At 44.9% G+C, this 16,560-nt stretch overlaps 1 protein-coding gene across 1 annotated transcript in view; it reads right to left on the bottom strand.

Annotated features, from left to right (window-relative positions):
- The window catches only part of GUCY2F (guanylate cyclase 2F, retinal), a 45,090-nt gene extending 28,751 nt beyond the window's left edge, over positions 1–16,339 (bottom strand). Inside the window, exons 1-9 of the mRNA XM_075726617.1 lie at positions 15,601–16,339; positions 13,624–13,925; positions 12,965–13,319; positions 8,452–8,536; positions 4,167–4,263; positions 3,236–3,370; positions 2,302–2,382; positions 1,112–1,288; positions 42–198 (exon numbers count right to left, since the gene is read on the bottom strand). Of these exons, the coding sequence (XP_075582732.1) occupies positions 42–198; positions 1,112–1,288; positions 2,302–2,382; positions 3,236–3,370; positions 4,167–4,263; positions 8,452–8,536; positions 12,965–13,319; positions 13,624–13,925; positions 15,601–16,339 (2,128 nt within the window). The remainder of the gene's footprint in view (positions 1–41; positions 199–1,111; positions 1,289–2,301; positions 2,383–3,235; positions 3,371–4,166; positions 4,264–8,451; positions 8,537–12,964; positions 13,320–13,623; positions 13,926–15,600) is intronic.
- Positions 16,340–16,560: the final 221 nt, after the last annotated feature.

The raw sequence follows: 16,560 nt of genomic DNA, 5'->3' as shown, positions 1-16,560 counted from the left end.
GGACAAATATTTCCAAAAAAATATTTCCTTATGGCACCTACCTTCTGGGGGTGGCTGAATATATGGGCATTTCTGTGCTTCTAAGAGCTCATTATAACCATAGTCAGTGATCTTCAGCACAAACCGGCCATCCACAACACAGTTACGAGACTTGAGACGTCCATGGGCAAAATCTCGGTGATGCAAATATCTAATTCCCTATGAAACACAGAAAAGATTGAGGCTGTTCCTTAAGAATTATATTATCCACCAGCATTCAGAGACACAAAGTCAAATTGTGACCTTAGATGGCATCAGATACAGCATTGACTCTATGTCAAATTCAGTCTTGATCAACCCAAGAAACTGTGGGCAAAGTTCAGAAATGGATTAGGAACAAGAATTCAGTTAGCTGCACCCTAAAGTAACAGTGGAAAGGACTGGCAGCTTTAGGAACACTCCTCCATCTGTAGCCCTAGGACTCATCGCACTCAGAAGTTGTACTTTTGAACAAAGTTAAGAAGGTGGGCACAAGTGGTACCCAATGGTTAGGTCAAGGGAAGCCATTAAGAGCTGGATGCCCTTACCCATCTCCCTCAAGGAGGAACAGAAGGTGGATCATTGGCTGTAAGAATAGTTCTGGCAGTCTACCCTCTGTAGGCCATCAGTCCCAGACTGGTAGTTCACCATTAGGGGATGAAAATACATGGGATGTGATTGGAAGTGCGTGAACACTCTTCTAAAGTGACCATACATGTAGCCATCCTGTGACAGGGGATGTCTACAGTTTGGGTCTATGCTGGATGCATTTCTGCTTTATGACAAGAAAGGGCCTTTGGAAAGTAAGAATTTGTCACCAAATTAATTGTTCTAGGTGATAATTTCTAGCCTGATGTGAAGTTTTAACCTCTCATCCTATTAGATATAGTCCTATTACCCCGAATAGTGCTTCTCTCAGATGGTAACAAAACAGGAATAAGAGGTCTCCATTAAAGAGCCTGTATACCAGTATAATTGCATTCACATTGGTTTTCCCTGCATTACTATAAAAATCCCAAAGTCCTGGATGAGATAGCTATTTCATTATAAAAGTCACATGCAGGTCACGCCTCAGCAGGAGCAATGGATTTACTTTAATTAGATCCATCACGAGAGAGGACTTGAACATCCAATCCAGTTTCATATCTTCATTTCTCAGCAAGTCCTCCAGGCTTCCTCGGGAGCAGTACTCTGTCACTATGGCAAAGATGCCACAGTCAGAGAAAAAGCCCAGGAACAGATTCACATTTTCATGACGCAGATCTTTCATCTGAAACAAGACAGTGAATCACAAGAGACCAAGTCAGCCAGACATCTGCTCAGCAGCTTCTTTATATTATATGTCCTTACCATTCCTGTACTCCCAAACAGTCTTTCACACAGGATGGGGAAGCTAAGAACCTCTTTGCTGCTTCCTTTCAGCTATCCTACACTCTTTTAAAGCTTTGCTTTTCTAAGTCTATCCATTAAGACAAAGAAAGCAAGATAGCAAAAGCAAACTGAACAGAAATTTGTTTTTTTCTTTAGACAAGCTGGATTGGATCTTTCACTAGGACAAAAGGGCTTCGTTGGGGTAAATTAAGTTCAGCATGTGGAGTCTTGCTCCAGCTCTGGTCTGATCTGGAAAGCAATATCATGTCTGGAGGATCCAAAGTCATCCATCAATGGTGCCTTTGGAGACATGCCCTTGTAGAGTTGTTATATTTATGTGCATAAAAATGCCACTCCTATGTTAGCAGTAGCTGCCAACAACTAATGGCCTTGAATTTGGAAAAAAAACCCGTGTTTGCTTGTCATTTAGTAATAATAATAAAATCGAAGACTAAAAGTAAACTTCTAGCAGGCGTCTTAGCTGGAGACACAAAGCAAATCCCAGAGAAATGCACAACTGTGTCTGTGCCACAGTTAGGCAGTCAACAAATAACACATGAAAATAGCTACCAGTGCATCATCCTGCTCTGACACAGGCAGGGATAATTTCCTCCAAACCACTCTGCCTTTGTAGACAAGGCCACTTAGAGGACTCATTCTACATTCAGCATTGCACTAGCTTTGAAGTGTCAGGGCCATGGTGGGGTTTTGCAAGCTGCCAACTCTGACACATGGGTCATTCGTAAGTTTGTCAGATGCAACCATGCATGGTCCATTCCACCAGATGTCACCAGGCAAGACTCATTGACAGTCATGACATGTGATTCAATGGCTAAACAGGAGACAAGGAGAATAAAAATACAAAGGTCCCCCAATCAACTTTCCCTCCACATTCCCATCCCCTGTTCCTACCTTCCTCAAGATGCTGGTGGAGCTTTGCCGCAGATTGTGAACTGCTCCCGTCTCAAATTTTTTCAGCCACACCCAGTCTCCCTGTCCACAATACAGGTGGGTGAATGACAGAGCACATCTCTGAGCAACAGATAACACTGGGACCTAGGTCTGAATTCCAGATCCTTGACTTTGAAAGTGATTGGGGACTTTCAATATTCCTGGCAATAGATTCTTTCTATATTGCACCCAAAATAAAATATCCAGAGGAAACCCTAAAAAAAATGGGGTGAGGCAGGACCTTCACCTGGATCAGGACTTCATACCTGGAAGGTGTATTAGTATCTGATAAACAATGATAAACTGATTAAAAAAGAAAGTAACTCTGTCCAAAGCTTTTCTCTGGCATTAATGATGCAGTTTATTTTGGTCCTTTTCAGGAAAAATTGCCATGATATTTTTTCAAAAAGCTGTGTTTTTAGGAAAGAACTGATGGATGGGGTGAGTTTTCTTGGCCATTGCCTCTGCTTAAACCCCATACGGTTCTATTAAAACAAAGGACGATTTGATAGCCTTTATTCTGTGTGTGTGGATCATGTCTTGTAAGAAAGGTCCTTATTAGAGATGTCACCACCTAAAGGCCTTGTCTTGTAAGAAAGGTTCTTCACGGTGCCTTTAGGTGGTGGCATCTCTAACAGGGACCAGACCCAGCAACACTACATAGGGATGTCGAATACCACCACCCCACATGCCTCCAAGTGTCAGGGTGAGGGCTGGGGTAGAGACACTTTAAACAGTGGTAAGTCCCTGCTTGGGATTAACTTATTTTTACCCTCAGGGTCCATCAGCAGTATTCACATCCTGGGATCTACTGTACTGCACCCAAGACTTTCTCCACTTGATCAGCTCAGTGAACCAAAGTGATGGGAGTAGGCTGCACAAGGTCCCTACCTACCTCATATAAAGCCACATTGGAGGTTTCATGGGTGGCAGCTGTGCTTTTCAAGGAAAAGGAGCGGGTTGCAGATTTCAGGCTTCTGCCATCGGCTGTTACGCTGTTTGCATCAGTCAGACTGTCCAATGTCAGCCTCTGGAAGGCAAGGAAAGCAGGTGCAAGACAGTTACCACCTTTTGGATGTACACCTCCACTCCAGCTCTGCCTTGGGCCATACGTTTCACCTATGCTAGTAACCTCCCAAATCTCCCAAACTTCCCATCTCACCTCTCTGAATACCTCTAACACACTCATAAGGTTGACCCTGTTTAGTACCTTGAAACACTACAGCAGCACTTTAGGTGATGGAAATGTTGTGGCTGGGGAAGACACTAGATGAGGCAGGTATCGCTCTGAGCAAGGCACAGGGAAGTGTCTCCTCTGGCACAGGCAAGAAGCCTCTACCTGTGCCAGTGACCTAGGCAAAGGGATTGCTCCACAGCAGTCCATATTGTTGGCATGGTCCTGGTCATGGCTCTGGCCTATGCCAAATAACACTCCCCCAGGAGATCCCCAGCTCGGGACAGGTGCCAGCACAGGCCAGGAACTGTTCCCAGTAGGTAGTTTGGAGATGCAGACACTTTATTTTAGAGGGTAAGATGGTTTAGCTATATGGACATGAACTATGCTACGTGATCCAACCTCAAAGATTAAGCCCTGGCTGTTAGAATAAACACAACCAAGGGTACTATTTTACATCATTGTAACAGCTCTGACACTGCATGTGCATCTAATCTGACACTCAAAAACACTCATCATAGGGGAAATTTTCTGATATGCAGGGGAAAACAAGACATGGAGAAGTGATTGACCTTCCCAGAGCTTCATGGGTATGAAAACACCACACAGCAAACCTGTCCCCCAGATTACTTTCATGAGTGGAAGAACTTACCTTTTTATGTAGCTCTGGGTTGATGAAGACAAGGTCATCCAAGGTCAGTATTATCTTGTTAGGTCCCCTGAATAGCTGGCTGTTCAAGATACTGTGCCTGCAAGATTTGGAGAGTCACGGTTATAATTTTTAGGTAGGTAACCAGTTTACAACACCTCTGAGTCCCCCACATCTGGCTTCCCTGCAGTATTAGGAAAGTGCAGCATGTGGTGTGGCAGTGGGGGTGGACAGGGGTGGAAGGAGTAGGCAAATCATGATGCCCTGACTTGGACTGAAATCCCCTGAGTTAAGGGTTATCCGATTCATAGACTACAAAAGCTATAATCTCAAAGGGTCTCCTGACAAATACACATCTTGAGTCAATCTGGTTACAAATATGAATCGGATGTGGATGTAATGCATACTTTGTTTTGCTTGAGTTTATTTTTCATATCCTGAATCATTCTCCATTAGGAGAGAATAATAGGTTTTATTAGACCAGCCAATATGGCTGGTGAGCAAACAGCTCTCAGGCACACCACCCCTTTTAGGGACTGAAACTGAACCACGGGTGATTTGTAAAAGCTGCCTGGACACATATTACTGTCAAAATGTGCTGGCTGAATCTCTGTATTGTAGCATGGTGCAGCATGAAGCACACAGCAAGATACCCCCTTGTAATGACTGCAAGCTCACACAGAGGGAAAAGCTACAGGGGATGAACAGTTTGGCATGCGTGGTGTAGTGCAATGCAGCGTGGAGTTCTTGGAAGCAGTATTGCTGAACTAGTGCTGTTTCTTTTGGTCAGGAGTAATTAGATCAAGAAGAAGACTGTGCTGATTCAGATCTACTTCTTCCAGGGCCTGAGCCAGATGGGATGTCTATCACGCACTGTGTAACAGGACAAATGTGCTTCTGGCATCTCCACAGGATGCTGTTGCCCATTTTCCAAGGGATGACTCTCTGCACTCCTTGATAGCCTACTAGATTTGCAGAATTGCCACAGGCGAGAGAGAAAATTCAGTATAGTCATCAGACCAGCAAAGACACTATCTGTTGCTTGACTGCATCCTACTACTTGCCCAGCTTCTCGTGAATTTGCAAGGCAGAAAAGACCACAACAAGAAATGGTGCACTGTCATGGACTACGAGTTCATGGCATCGTTCAAACAAGCTTACATCCACTTCATGCAAATCAATATGAAACATTTCAGAATTTCATTGTTAGTTTTTAGCTGGGATTCTTCTGATACTAATACCAATGCATGGCCATTTTAGGGACTCAGGGAAGAGGCAGAAGTCACACCCCATCATTCTGAACCCACTATTTCAATGGACATCAAGGTCTAACACTGAGCACAAAGCACACTATATCTATTAGACAGTCAAAACCTCATCAGGCAGGAACAGAGAAGGGAAAGGAAAGCTCCCCCATTGCCCTCAATGTCACTTTTTTTGTTTAAGGAACTTTGTTTACACTACAGCAGATGTCTGATCTGCACACACCTAAAACTTTTCCTGACGAGGTGGGAAGTAGGATGCCTTTTGCTAAATGTTTTATCTTCATCAATGACATAGACAGTGGGATCGAGTGCACCCTCAGCAAGTTTGCAGACGACACCAAGCTGAGTGGTGCCGTTGACACACCAGGAGGACGAGATGTCATCCAGAGGGACCTGGACAAGCTGGAGAGGTGGGCCTGTGTGAACCTCATGAGGTTCAACAAGGCCAAGTGCAAGGTCCTGCACCTGGGATGGGGCAACCTCCGGTATCAGTACAGGTTGGGGGATGAAGAGATTGAGAGCAGCACTGCGGAGAAGGACTTGGGGGTACTGGGGGATGAAAAGCTGGACATGAGCCAGCAATGTGCGCTGGCAGCCCAGAAAGCCAACCCCATCCTGGGCTGCATCCCCAGCAGCGTGGCCAGCAGGTTGAGGGAGGGGATTCTGCCCCTCTGCTCCGCTCTGGGCAGACCCCACCTGCAGCCCTGCGCCCAGCTCTGGGGCCCTCAGCACAAGGAGGACACGGAGCTGTTGGAGTGGGTCCAGAGGAGGCCACCAAAATGATCCGAGGGCTGGAGCCCCTCTGCTCCGAGGCCAGGCTGGGGGAGTTGGGGTTGTTCAGCCTGGAGAGGAGAAGGCTGCGGGGAGACCTTAGTGCGGCCTTGCAGTGCTGAAAGGGGGCCTATAGGAAAGATGGGGACAATCTTTTTAGCAAGGCCTGTTGTGACAGGAGAAGGAATAATGGATTTAAACTAAAGAAGAATAGATTTAGACTAGACATTAGAAAGAAGTTTTTTACAGTGAGGGTGGTGAAGCACTGGCACAGGTTGCCCATAGAGGTGGTCGATGCCCCATCCCTGGCAACATCCCAGGCCAGGTTGGACGGGGCTCTGAGCACCCTGCTCTGGTTAAAGCTGTCCCTGCTCGCTGCAGGGGTTGGGCTGGGTGAGCTCTAAAGGTCCCTTCCAACCCAAAGCATTCTATGATTGTATGGTTCTATGATACTGTAGAAGGAATCCATTTCACAAAATATCCATACATCACCACAATTCACTTTTCCACTGCCTGTACGACTCTGGGCACTTTAGAAGAGCACAGGCAGCTTTCTGGAGTTCAGAGGGAGCCTTGGCCACATAACCACAGGCATCACCTAGTTCATAATTGTTCCGGGACTACTTTGTCCCAAGTCACCCAACTCATCTACAGGCAAAAAACTCATCACTTTTGTACCTTTCACCTGTCCACCTGAAAACCTTGCTTGTTCAATCACATCCTCTCTCCAAGCACAGAGAAAAGCACCCCTCTCCCGAAAGCAAAGCACAGAGAGTGGAGTAACTCATTTAAGGTCATGCAGCAGATCCCTGGCAGAGCTAGGACCTGAGCTCCCACGTTTGAACTCAGACCATGCTGTGGTTTAAATTTAGTTCCAGACATGCCCTTCCCTAACATAAATCATCATCTGAGTCATGCTAGACCTTTTTTCCTTCCCTTGCAGATGGCCATACATCTTTACTCATGACTGAGCCTTCCCAAGCACAGTCTGGTACTTGTGGAACAGCTTACAAGTAGAGTAGGCAGAAAGATTGTCTTTTATTTACGTAATTGTAGAGGCTGGTGGCCAAGGAATAGAGCAGGGTTTTAAATGCGGGTGGATGGAGGCAACGTCCTCCGTGCCTGCAATTATATCAGAAGCAGCTGTGTGTTATAAGTGGGGAAGCTGTTCGGGGTGTTGCTTGCTGGGTGGCCTTATATCATCTGGCTTTGGAGGGATGATTCAGGAGTGGAGACAAAACATGTTTTGGGATGATTTGAGAGGCAAAGCTAGATGGGACAATCCAGGAACCCTGCTCTGCTGAACTCATTGCTGCTGAGTAAATATGGCCTCTAATTTCAGTTTAATTTCACTCGAATTTCAGCCACGTACCATGTAGTCATCAATGAGAGATATATTACTCCAGGGGCTAGTTTGGAGCAGAAGATTACCTTAGGTTATGGCCATAGTGTCCTTGCCAAAGAGCAACCCATAGCTCCTGGACCAACCAGTCCATGCTGGTTCATGTCCACCTTGGACATAGAGTTGGGAACACAAGCATGACCTATGCAATTGTTGGAAAGTGTCCCCTCCCCATCAGAGTACTTCATTTGGTCCAAAGATCCTATGCCCAGACCAATACATATGCAATGTGAACGACCAGGGAGCTGGACTCCACTTCAAAACAGGGAGTGAATCAGCTTGGTAATAAAGAGGCATCCTAATTAATCACTCCGAACCACCTCCAGAGGTATTCTCTCTCTCTTTCTCTTTAGTACATGGAGAAAGTAAAGAGGGTCAGCCTAGGTGTTTCATAGGAAACATGATTACATTAGGGAGAGAAATCCAGGCAAGAATGATCTGGAGTAAGAAAGAGACATTTAACGCAGCAGTCCACTCGGTCTCCACCCCGATGTTCTCAAAGCAGATTCCTGCCTTTGGTTTCTGTGGCATACTTTGCACCTCCAAAGTGATAGTTACTTTCCTAATGCTTCAGAGCCATCACCCAGCTAATCCTTCCAGCAACAGACTGCAATGTTCTTCCAAACCTGGACTGGATTAAGGGTAAAATGGCTGCTCCTGAGACTGCAGAACCAATGCCTGCAGTGCTTAGGCCACTATCACTTAATAAAGTGAAGAGATATGTGGCTGGAGAGCAAAGACTACAATCAAACCTGCTATGTGTTCACGTGGTCTAAACTGCTGGCTGAAGTGCAGGTCTTCCACAGAAGCTAAAAGTGGCACCAAATCAAACAAGTACTGCAATTCTTACCTGATGAGAGAAGCCAGGCCCACAGCACAAAGCACCAGGGCAAATATCAGCATGATTCCCAAAATCATGACTGTAGGCTCAATCCCTGTGCAAAGAGGGGAAAAGAATCAGTGAATTAGAAAATCCCTTTGATTTAGGCAATAATATTGAAAATATCAGTATTCAGACCATTAGAATATCAACATTCAGACCTAGAGAGTCAAATATTCAGCCAGAAGAATGTTAGGCAAGAGTTTTAATGCAATGTTAATTTGTGAATACACAAATACTTACTGACTTTATTTACATGAGACTGCAACTACTTTAATTATTTATTTCCATGCACTTTTTTTCTATACCAGACCTAGAGCTCTGGATCAGTGGAAAAATAGTTTTTCTTCAAGTAAATAAAGACTGGACTGACAGGCAACTGTTACATTTTAGAGGCAGCTTCTGAAAAGTTCGTAACTTTTGAACATTTGACCCTCTTCAGGAACTGAAACGCTAAAAAATCTTTATCATGTGGTACCAAACTGACGGCCAGTGTGAGTCACCAGCCCATCTGGGATTTTTCATTCCCTGCTACAGATTTCTAACACTGAAAAGAGCAGAAGAGAAGGAGAAAGCTGATGTCTTCCTCAATGGGCCCATCAACAGAAAGTACTGGAAACACATACTTTGCTTGTGAGTGGTTTTGCAAGAGAGCTAAGGAAAGCTAACATGGGTGGATGAGCTCAGTTCCAGTGGAAAGCTTTTGCCGTCTCTGTCTCCTCTGTCTTCTGTTTATTTCTATTTTATTCTGTCTGTGTTCAGATATCCTTAAACATAAACAAGCATTGAGAAATTTGGGTGGATAAAAGGTTCATGAGACCTAGAGCTTCCTGGTGAAAGCTGCAGAAATTTTTGAAAATTAACCTTCTTTTCAGGAACAGACAGAGCATTTCAGCTGAAATTTTCCTGCCAGGTTTGGACTTACTTTCTGCTTCAGCCCAGGGCCCCAGTCCCTGATTGTCCTCATACATTCACTGGAACAGGTTGCCCAGAGAAGTTGTAGATGCCCCATCCCTGGAAGTGTTCAAGGTCAGGTTGGATGGGACTTTGAGCAACCTGATCTAGTGAAAGATGTCCCTGCCCATGGCAGGGGGGTTGGACTGGATGATCTGTGAAGGTTCCTTCCAACCTAAACCGTTCTGTGATTGTATGATTCCATGATTCTATGTAAGAAGTCACTCTGCTTTCATGCTCTAACCTGGATCTAGCCCTGTACACCTCCATCTGAGAAGAAATCCAGGCACAATAGAGCGGAGACTTCACACCCATTTCTCCACCTCACAGACAGTATGGATGTAGACCAAAGTTTCACTCCACCAAAGTGCAATGGAGACACAGCCAGATTTCTCCAGAAGATGCTCACCTTGAATACAGAAATGAGCAAGACCACACCAAGCTTGCTTGGAGGCCAGGGTTTGTTCTTCATGCATAGACAAAGTCAGTGTTGCGGTCCCCGTAAGAGCAGGTGACAGCGACCCATGTTCATACCCAGGAAGCAAGGGAACTGCTGAAGATGTGCCCCCCTCCAGAAAGACTGATGTGAGTGTGAAGCCAGAACACATCCCATAAAGGTCTTGCACAGTGCTAAATCCATGGGAAAGGAGGGACTGGATCAGCTTAGAGGCAGACTTGCAGGAGACCTAGTGCTCTGGAGCTGTGGTTGCCTGCTAGGAAACTTGTTATTAAAGACAGAATGAGCTTTGAATAGTCCAGTCACAGGGGAATGGGTTGGTTTTCTTGCTGGGCAAAGAAGCAAATGCCTTCTGGACAAACCAGCGATGAAGTGTAGGGGTATGAACATCCCATCTCACATCTCTGCATGGCCTTCTAACATTTTCAGAGAGAATCTCTAACCCAGACCACAATGTGGTAGGAATAATGTGGAGTTTGTAATGCTCTCTTCTGTATTCAGCCAGGGTTTTTTTACTGTCTCTCTCCTAAACTTCCTCAGGTATCCCCCAGACACTCTGCTGTCTGAACAAATCTCCTTTGAGAAAGAGCCTCCGGAAAATTCTTTTGCTTATTACCATTGCATTTTATAACCCAAAAGTGCTTGACCATATGGTCAAGAGGACTCTTGGAGTGTATTTTCAATGTGGTATTTGAAAGGCAGTGCAGAAAACCAAGGAATAGCAAAGGGTCTCTCCCTAATCATGCCCTTTGCTTGAAGTAGGGGCACAGTTACACATCATGACATGAGGACTCTTTCACAGCTGGAAAACATCCAAATCCCATTTCATTCACTGAAGCAGCAGCTGATAAGCTGAGAGCAAGAGCTGGTTGGAACACAAAATTCACTGGGGTGAACAAGGGACAGTAAAAGGGCAAGAGAAGTAAAAAATAAACACCTAGATAAACAAACCCTAAGGAATAGGAGATAGCGAAAGCAATACCAAAGACCAGAGCACTCATGTCACTGTTGGATCAGCCATTGCAGGAATGATGCAAAGCCTTGAGGAAGCTCAACCAGAACTTTATAACTAATCAGAAATGAAAGCAAGGTTATCATGGGCTCATGGGAAAGAGCAAACTTATGGCATACTCGAGGGGACTTGTGGGATTGTGTTAAACTCATTACGAGAAGCTTTAAGGGGATTATGGGAGTATATGAAACTTCTTATAGGAAGAAAAAAATGGGGAAAAGGAGGGATGGAGGGAAGTTGGGGAGGCTGAAGCATGTGCTAGTGGTCACACGTGGTCACACGTAAACATGTTGTGCATTTTTCCAGCCAAACCCTGTACCTGATCATCACAATCTGTCCTACCTTCTTCTTAATCCCTGTTCCTGATTTCTTTTCCTGGAGGAGGGTGCTCTTTATTTTGCCTGTGTGTGACATTTGCAGACTTCAAGTCAGCCTAACCAACAAGTAAGATAAGAGGTCCTGGAGCCTGCAACCCATGAGAGACCACAAGCCTGGAGACGGGATCCTGCAGAGACCAGAGGGTTTGAGAGCTATCTCTGGGGGAATTACAGGTCTGGATCACCTACCAGAGGATGCATTTGTGTGTGTGCTGGGGCTGGGGTTGTGACATGTGCTAGCAAGCTTGGAGCCTGATTAGCTGGTGCACAAGAACAGGATCAGGCCATTCGTGGTGTCCAGGTTTTGGCAATGCTGGTTGTGGGTAATGGTGCCTGTAGATGCATTGCTCTTCTGTATGTGTTCATCTGTTAGGGACTGGCTGTGTCTGCACTCTGTGTGTGTGTGTGTGTGCACGTGTACTGGGAGCACCTGCTCAGCCCCGCTCCTGGTGGACCTGGGGTCAGGAACCACAGCAACCTGGTAGCTTCACATCCAAACCCTCCACCCCAACCCTAACTGCATACAAAAGCCAGACTGAGGCCTGGATTTAATTCTAGTCATAAAATTCAGTCTCTGAAACATTAGTAATAATAATAAATTACCGCTTCACTGGCAAATGCCTAGAGCTGTATGCTTTTGTAGTGGTGTGAACGTAAAATCTGATCTCTCTCAAAATCAGTGGGATTTTTCTATAGACTGCAATGAGATGCTAAATTGCTATGCCATTCCTAGTAGCGGTGCAAAATTAGATATATTGGTAGCATTATATTTTTCTCTTCTATAGCTCGCCAGCTGCTGTAAGATCAGTATATGTCCAATTTCCATGGAGTGACACTGATTTAAACCAGCTATGGCTGAGCCAAGGGGAATGTTTTTCTCAGCTGCTGAATGAAATATTCTGTAATGTGGTTAATTTTGTCTGTTTAAGTCATACCCTGGAGCAGTAGGAGTAAACACTTAGTATTATAAGTAAATATGTCAATTGGAGGTTAAGTATCCTACCCTGAGATTTTGGTTTCCCTGTGGACTTTAAGACTGTACCACAGTTGCCTCAAACTAATATGTAAAACCAGTGCCCAGTCTTGCAAACCCAGGAAGCAGCACAGATATCTCTGTCCCTAAGGCTTCAGTTACCACCTCTGTTGTCTACAGTAACTCAAATTATTTTGAGTAATGATTATTATCTTTTCTTGATGAGGTGAGCTCTGATGATCCTTAAAGCTGCATAGCTAACTGGGTAAAGAATCTGGGGTTAACCAGGAGAGATGGTGAGAGCATCTGCTGTTGTGCAGGTCTCTTAGGCTGTCTTCAACGCAAATCCTCTTAGTGCCCTGTCCCTCAGAAGGACAGGAACACGGTGCTGGCTGGAGCCTCTGGCACATATTGATTGCTATCACAATAGGCAGATGTTGACTGTTAGACCTGGAAAACTCTTTCCAGCACAAAGCAGTGGCAACAACCTTACTGACCTAACAAGCAATAAGAGAGTCTTGTGGATCAACAGTGGGATCTCTGTATAGGACTCCCATTACAAACAACATGATGACTGGTCATATTTATATGAATTTCTTGAGTTTAGGTTTTTCTCTTTGGGGTGCTCTTCCCTGGAGTAAGAGAAGAGATGAAATAAATAAGAAGCATGGACCCAATGCCATTTGACCCTGGGGTTTTGTCTTTCTTACCTCCAGTGCAGAGCACATCTGGATCAAACCAACAGCTGGAGTCTGGCTTGGGTGGAGCTGCACTGGGAAAGTGGATGGCCCGGCCTAGGGACTTCACAGACTCTGAAGACATATCCAGCAAGTGGGTTGGGAAGAGCTGGTTCCCATGACCATCTGTGTCCAGTATCACATAGTTGCTCAGCCCCTTACCATAGTTGTCTGTCTCTACCCGGTGACTAAATCCAGGGAAACTGAAGTTTTTGGTGTGCTCAGCTATGTTAGCTCCTGAGATTCTGACTCCTTTCCTCCAAGCACTGTCTACAGCCATTGCCATGAAGTAAATGGCATCATAGATTGTTCCAAATAGTGGAGAAACCTAAAAATACAGGAGAAGTTGAGGTGAGGATATACTGTTGCCAACGTCTGGTTTGAGATCTGTGGCAAAAGATGTCCCACTGGCTAGGCTGTAAACTCAAGAACTGAGACACCTGATAGCTAGGCATTCAGGAGAAATATCCTTTCCAAACAAATGCAGACCACATCCAACTTTCACCATATTTTTCTCAAAATAAAAACACGCAGTCTGGGTTGTCTCTCACCTGTACTTTCTCTACAACTATTGCTTGTCTCATGTCTCCCATTACCAGGTCCCAGAAAAGCCTGAGAGAAAGAATATTTACCTGGGTGGCTTCCAAATCCATGGTTATTTCACCACCTTCTTTAGCTTCCCTGAATGCATCATAGAAAGTCCTTTCTCCAGACTCCAGTGTGATAGTCAGCACAGCATCATATGCTTCCTGGAGCTTGCTGTCATTATCAAAGATGTTGAATGTGTTGTTTTGGTAAGGAAGACTGTACAGTAAAGTGTCATATGGAACAAAGACGTATCTTCCATCTGCTAGTCCCATTTCCAGAGCTTTTGTGAGTAAGGTGGCCTGTTCCTCCCCTCCAATGAACACAGAATGCATGCACAGGAGTATAACTGAAACACAAGGATCGCAGACAGTGGTGTTAATCCATTTGAGGCTTTCAATATAAAATAGCTCCCTCCCCCCCCAGTAAAAGAGCTGCCTGAACTGCCGTATCAGGTCAGACTCTAACGGTCCCCCACCAATGTTATGTGCTGAGGAAGCTGGGAGCTACACTAATTTTGTTCAACCTCTAGCAAAGGAAACTGCGAGCATTACCCATTTCTGGAGCCATACAAAGGAAGAGTGGAGAGAAATTTTGACAAAAGTGAGGCACAGGCTAACATGATGGGTAGTCATGGTCATTGTTGTCATTGACTGAGAGACATGAGCTTTACCCATTTTGTGCCCTGAGCTGACAGACACCACACTGTCATTAGTAGTGCCCAAGCTCCACCCGTTCAACCTGTCACCATATGTACAGATTTTAGGCTGGGCACTGTGTTGTGTTGCAACACCTGGTCCATGCCTGGCTGTCCCAGAGTCTGTGTCTTTGCCTGCAAAATGCCATGGGGCTAATGTCCACATGTCTGGTGGGGAGACCTGAAATACAGGTGTATCTGTTTAACAAGGCTTTCCACAGTGCTCACTGGCCCTTCATCAAAGGAAGCACTCCTCATTTTTCATTGAAGACAGCATTTTAAAACCCAGTCAGTGAGAGGAGCAAAGTAGGGCAATGATGGGAAGGAAAATTGTGAAGGAGATCTGTCAGCTACTAAACGAGGAGGGAGTTGGATCGCTAGAGCAGCCATGGTCTCTCCACAGGAGAAAAAGTATCCTTGGCAAAGTAGGAGCTGAAGTGAACAAGAGCATATTCAGATTGCTGAATTACAGGAAAGAAATGGGTGCTTCTAGGCCGTGATTCATCCCATACTATAGCAAAGAGCTTAAGATGGTCAGATGAATCATGTTTGAAGAGGGACTAGTTCTCTCCATTGGTTATGAAAGGAGCCCATCATCTCTAACTCACATGGAGAGCTGTGATGTTGATGAGATGAACCCACTCAAGGTGGATTTGGTCTCAAGCATAGATTTGAGCACTGATATAGCTCGAGGTTGGACAGCACCTTGCTACACTTGTTAGTCTTTAGCATAAAAGTCAAAGTCTTAGCAGAGGTGTACATCCAGGATCAGAGCTCCATCACAGACTTCCTAACAAGGCTCTGAACTAGAAAAATATTACTTTTTTCCCATATTTTCTCAAAAGAAAACAGATCATTCTTTACTACATGTGCTGTACATCAACAAGGGCCCTTTCACCGCTTTAGCATGTGCTGCATAAAACTGGATTTCACTTCTGATACCTTCACTGAATATAGATAGCAAGGACACAGCATCAAAGCATGAGATTTCTGATAATCCATAATCCAAAAGACCATAAATATAAAACCTTCCTATAAACCCCTCTTCACACTGGACAGACACCTGTCTCCTAAATATTATCTCTTCAGACAAGCTGGACCCAATCTTTCATGTTGTAGAAGACTGTTTTGCCCTACCTCCATCACTCACAGAATGCCCAGCATTCTTTTACATGAATACCTGGCTCCATTAAGGTCAGAGATAAAATTCTGCTGGACTTAAACAACTTCAAAATTTCATTCTCTAACCTATGTCCATTGGATAACAATGCAGTCCTACCCTGGAGAAAATAAAAAAAAATAAAGGAATGAGACTCAAAGCACTTACTTCTAATGCCATCAACTTCTTTAATCTCATTCCAGGTGTCTTCAATGCCTTTTTTTCCTTTATGCATGGATGTGACAATGCCTACAGGAAGCCCCTGGTTCCTGAGTGCACTCGCTAACTTGTTGGCTGTGTCCATCCAAATATCCTCATTGGAAGAAATGATGCCAACATGAGCCCAGTTAAAATATTTCATTATTGTAAACAAAACTCGGGTTGGAGAGGGCAAGGTCCTTGCAAATGTAGGGTGGTGGATGGTGGAATCCAGTTTATAATTGATGCACATCCAGGAGAAGATGGCTTTATTCCAGTTTTCCCCTAAAAGTGTAGCCACCTCACAGAAGCCAGGGTTTAGAGGGCCTATGAAAGCTGAGGAAAGCTTTCGAAAGTCAATGAATCTAACCAGAGCTCTTGATGTCTCACATTCCTCTTGCAGGACCACATAATCCAGCCTGTGGCCAAGATCTAGTGAAGGATCTTTGCTTAATCGTCCCACTGCTAACCTGGCAGCCACATGGGGAAAGGCTTTGGAAAAGAAGGGGTCACAGTTCCAGGGTCCGAGCAGTCCAATTTTAAAAACAGAACAATGTGCTGGAGAGCAAAGTAGGATTATTCCCAACAGCAGCCACCAGAGAGCCTGGAAAAATGTCTTGAATGAATTTCCGGTGTTGAACTGATGCAATCTAATGTGCCTTGACAGCACCCACAACAAGCTGTTAGGACACAGGAGGAGAAATGACATTGTTTCACAGGTGGGCAGAGCTGTGCCGAGTTCTTCAGGAAGCCAGGCAGTGTATTACCAGCAACTGCAAGAAAAGTAGATTACATTTGCCTTCCTGTATAAGTATTTGTTGAGTGCATGTAGATACAGCTGAGTCAGCCCAAATTACACAACAGTTCTCAAGGTGCAAGTCTATGAGGTGCCAAAACCCTGCACAGACACGTGGACGTGCACCACACAAG

Source organism: Pelecanus crispus, chromosome 1, assembly GCF_030463565.1.
Source record: "Pelecanus crispus isolate bPelCri1 chromosome 1, bPelCri1.pri, whole genome shotgun sequence".
NCBI classification, from domain to species: domain Eukaryota; kingdom Metazoa; phylum Chordata; class Aves; order Pelecaniformes; family Pelecanidae; genus Pelecanus; species Pelecanus crispus.
This window is presented reverse-complemented; position numbering and strand designations above follow the sequence as displayed.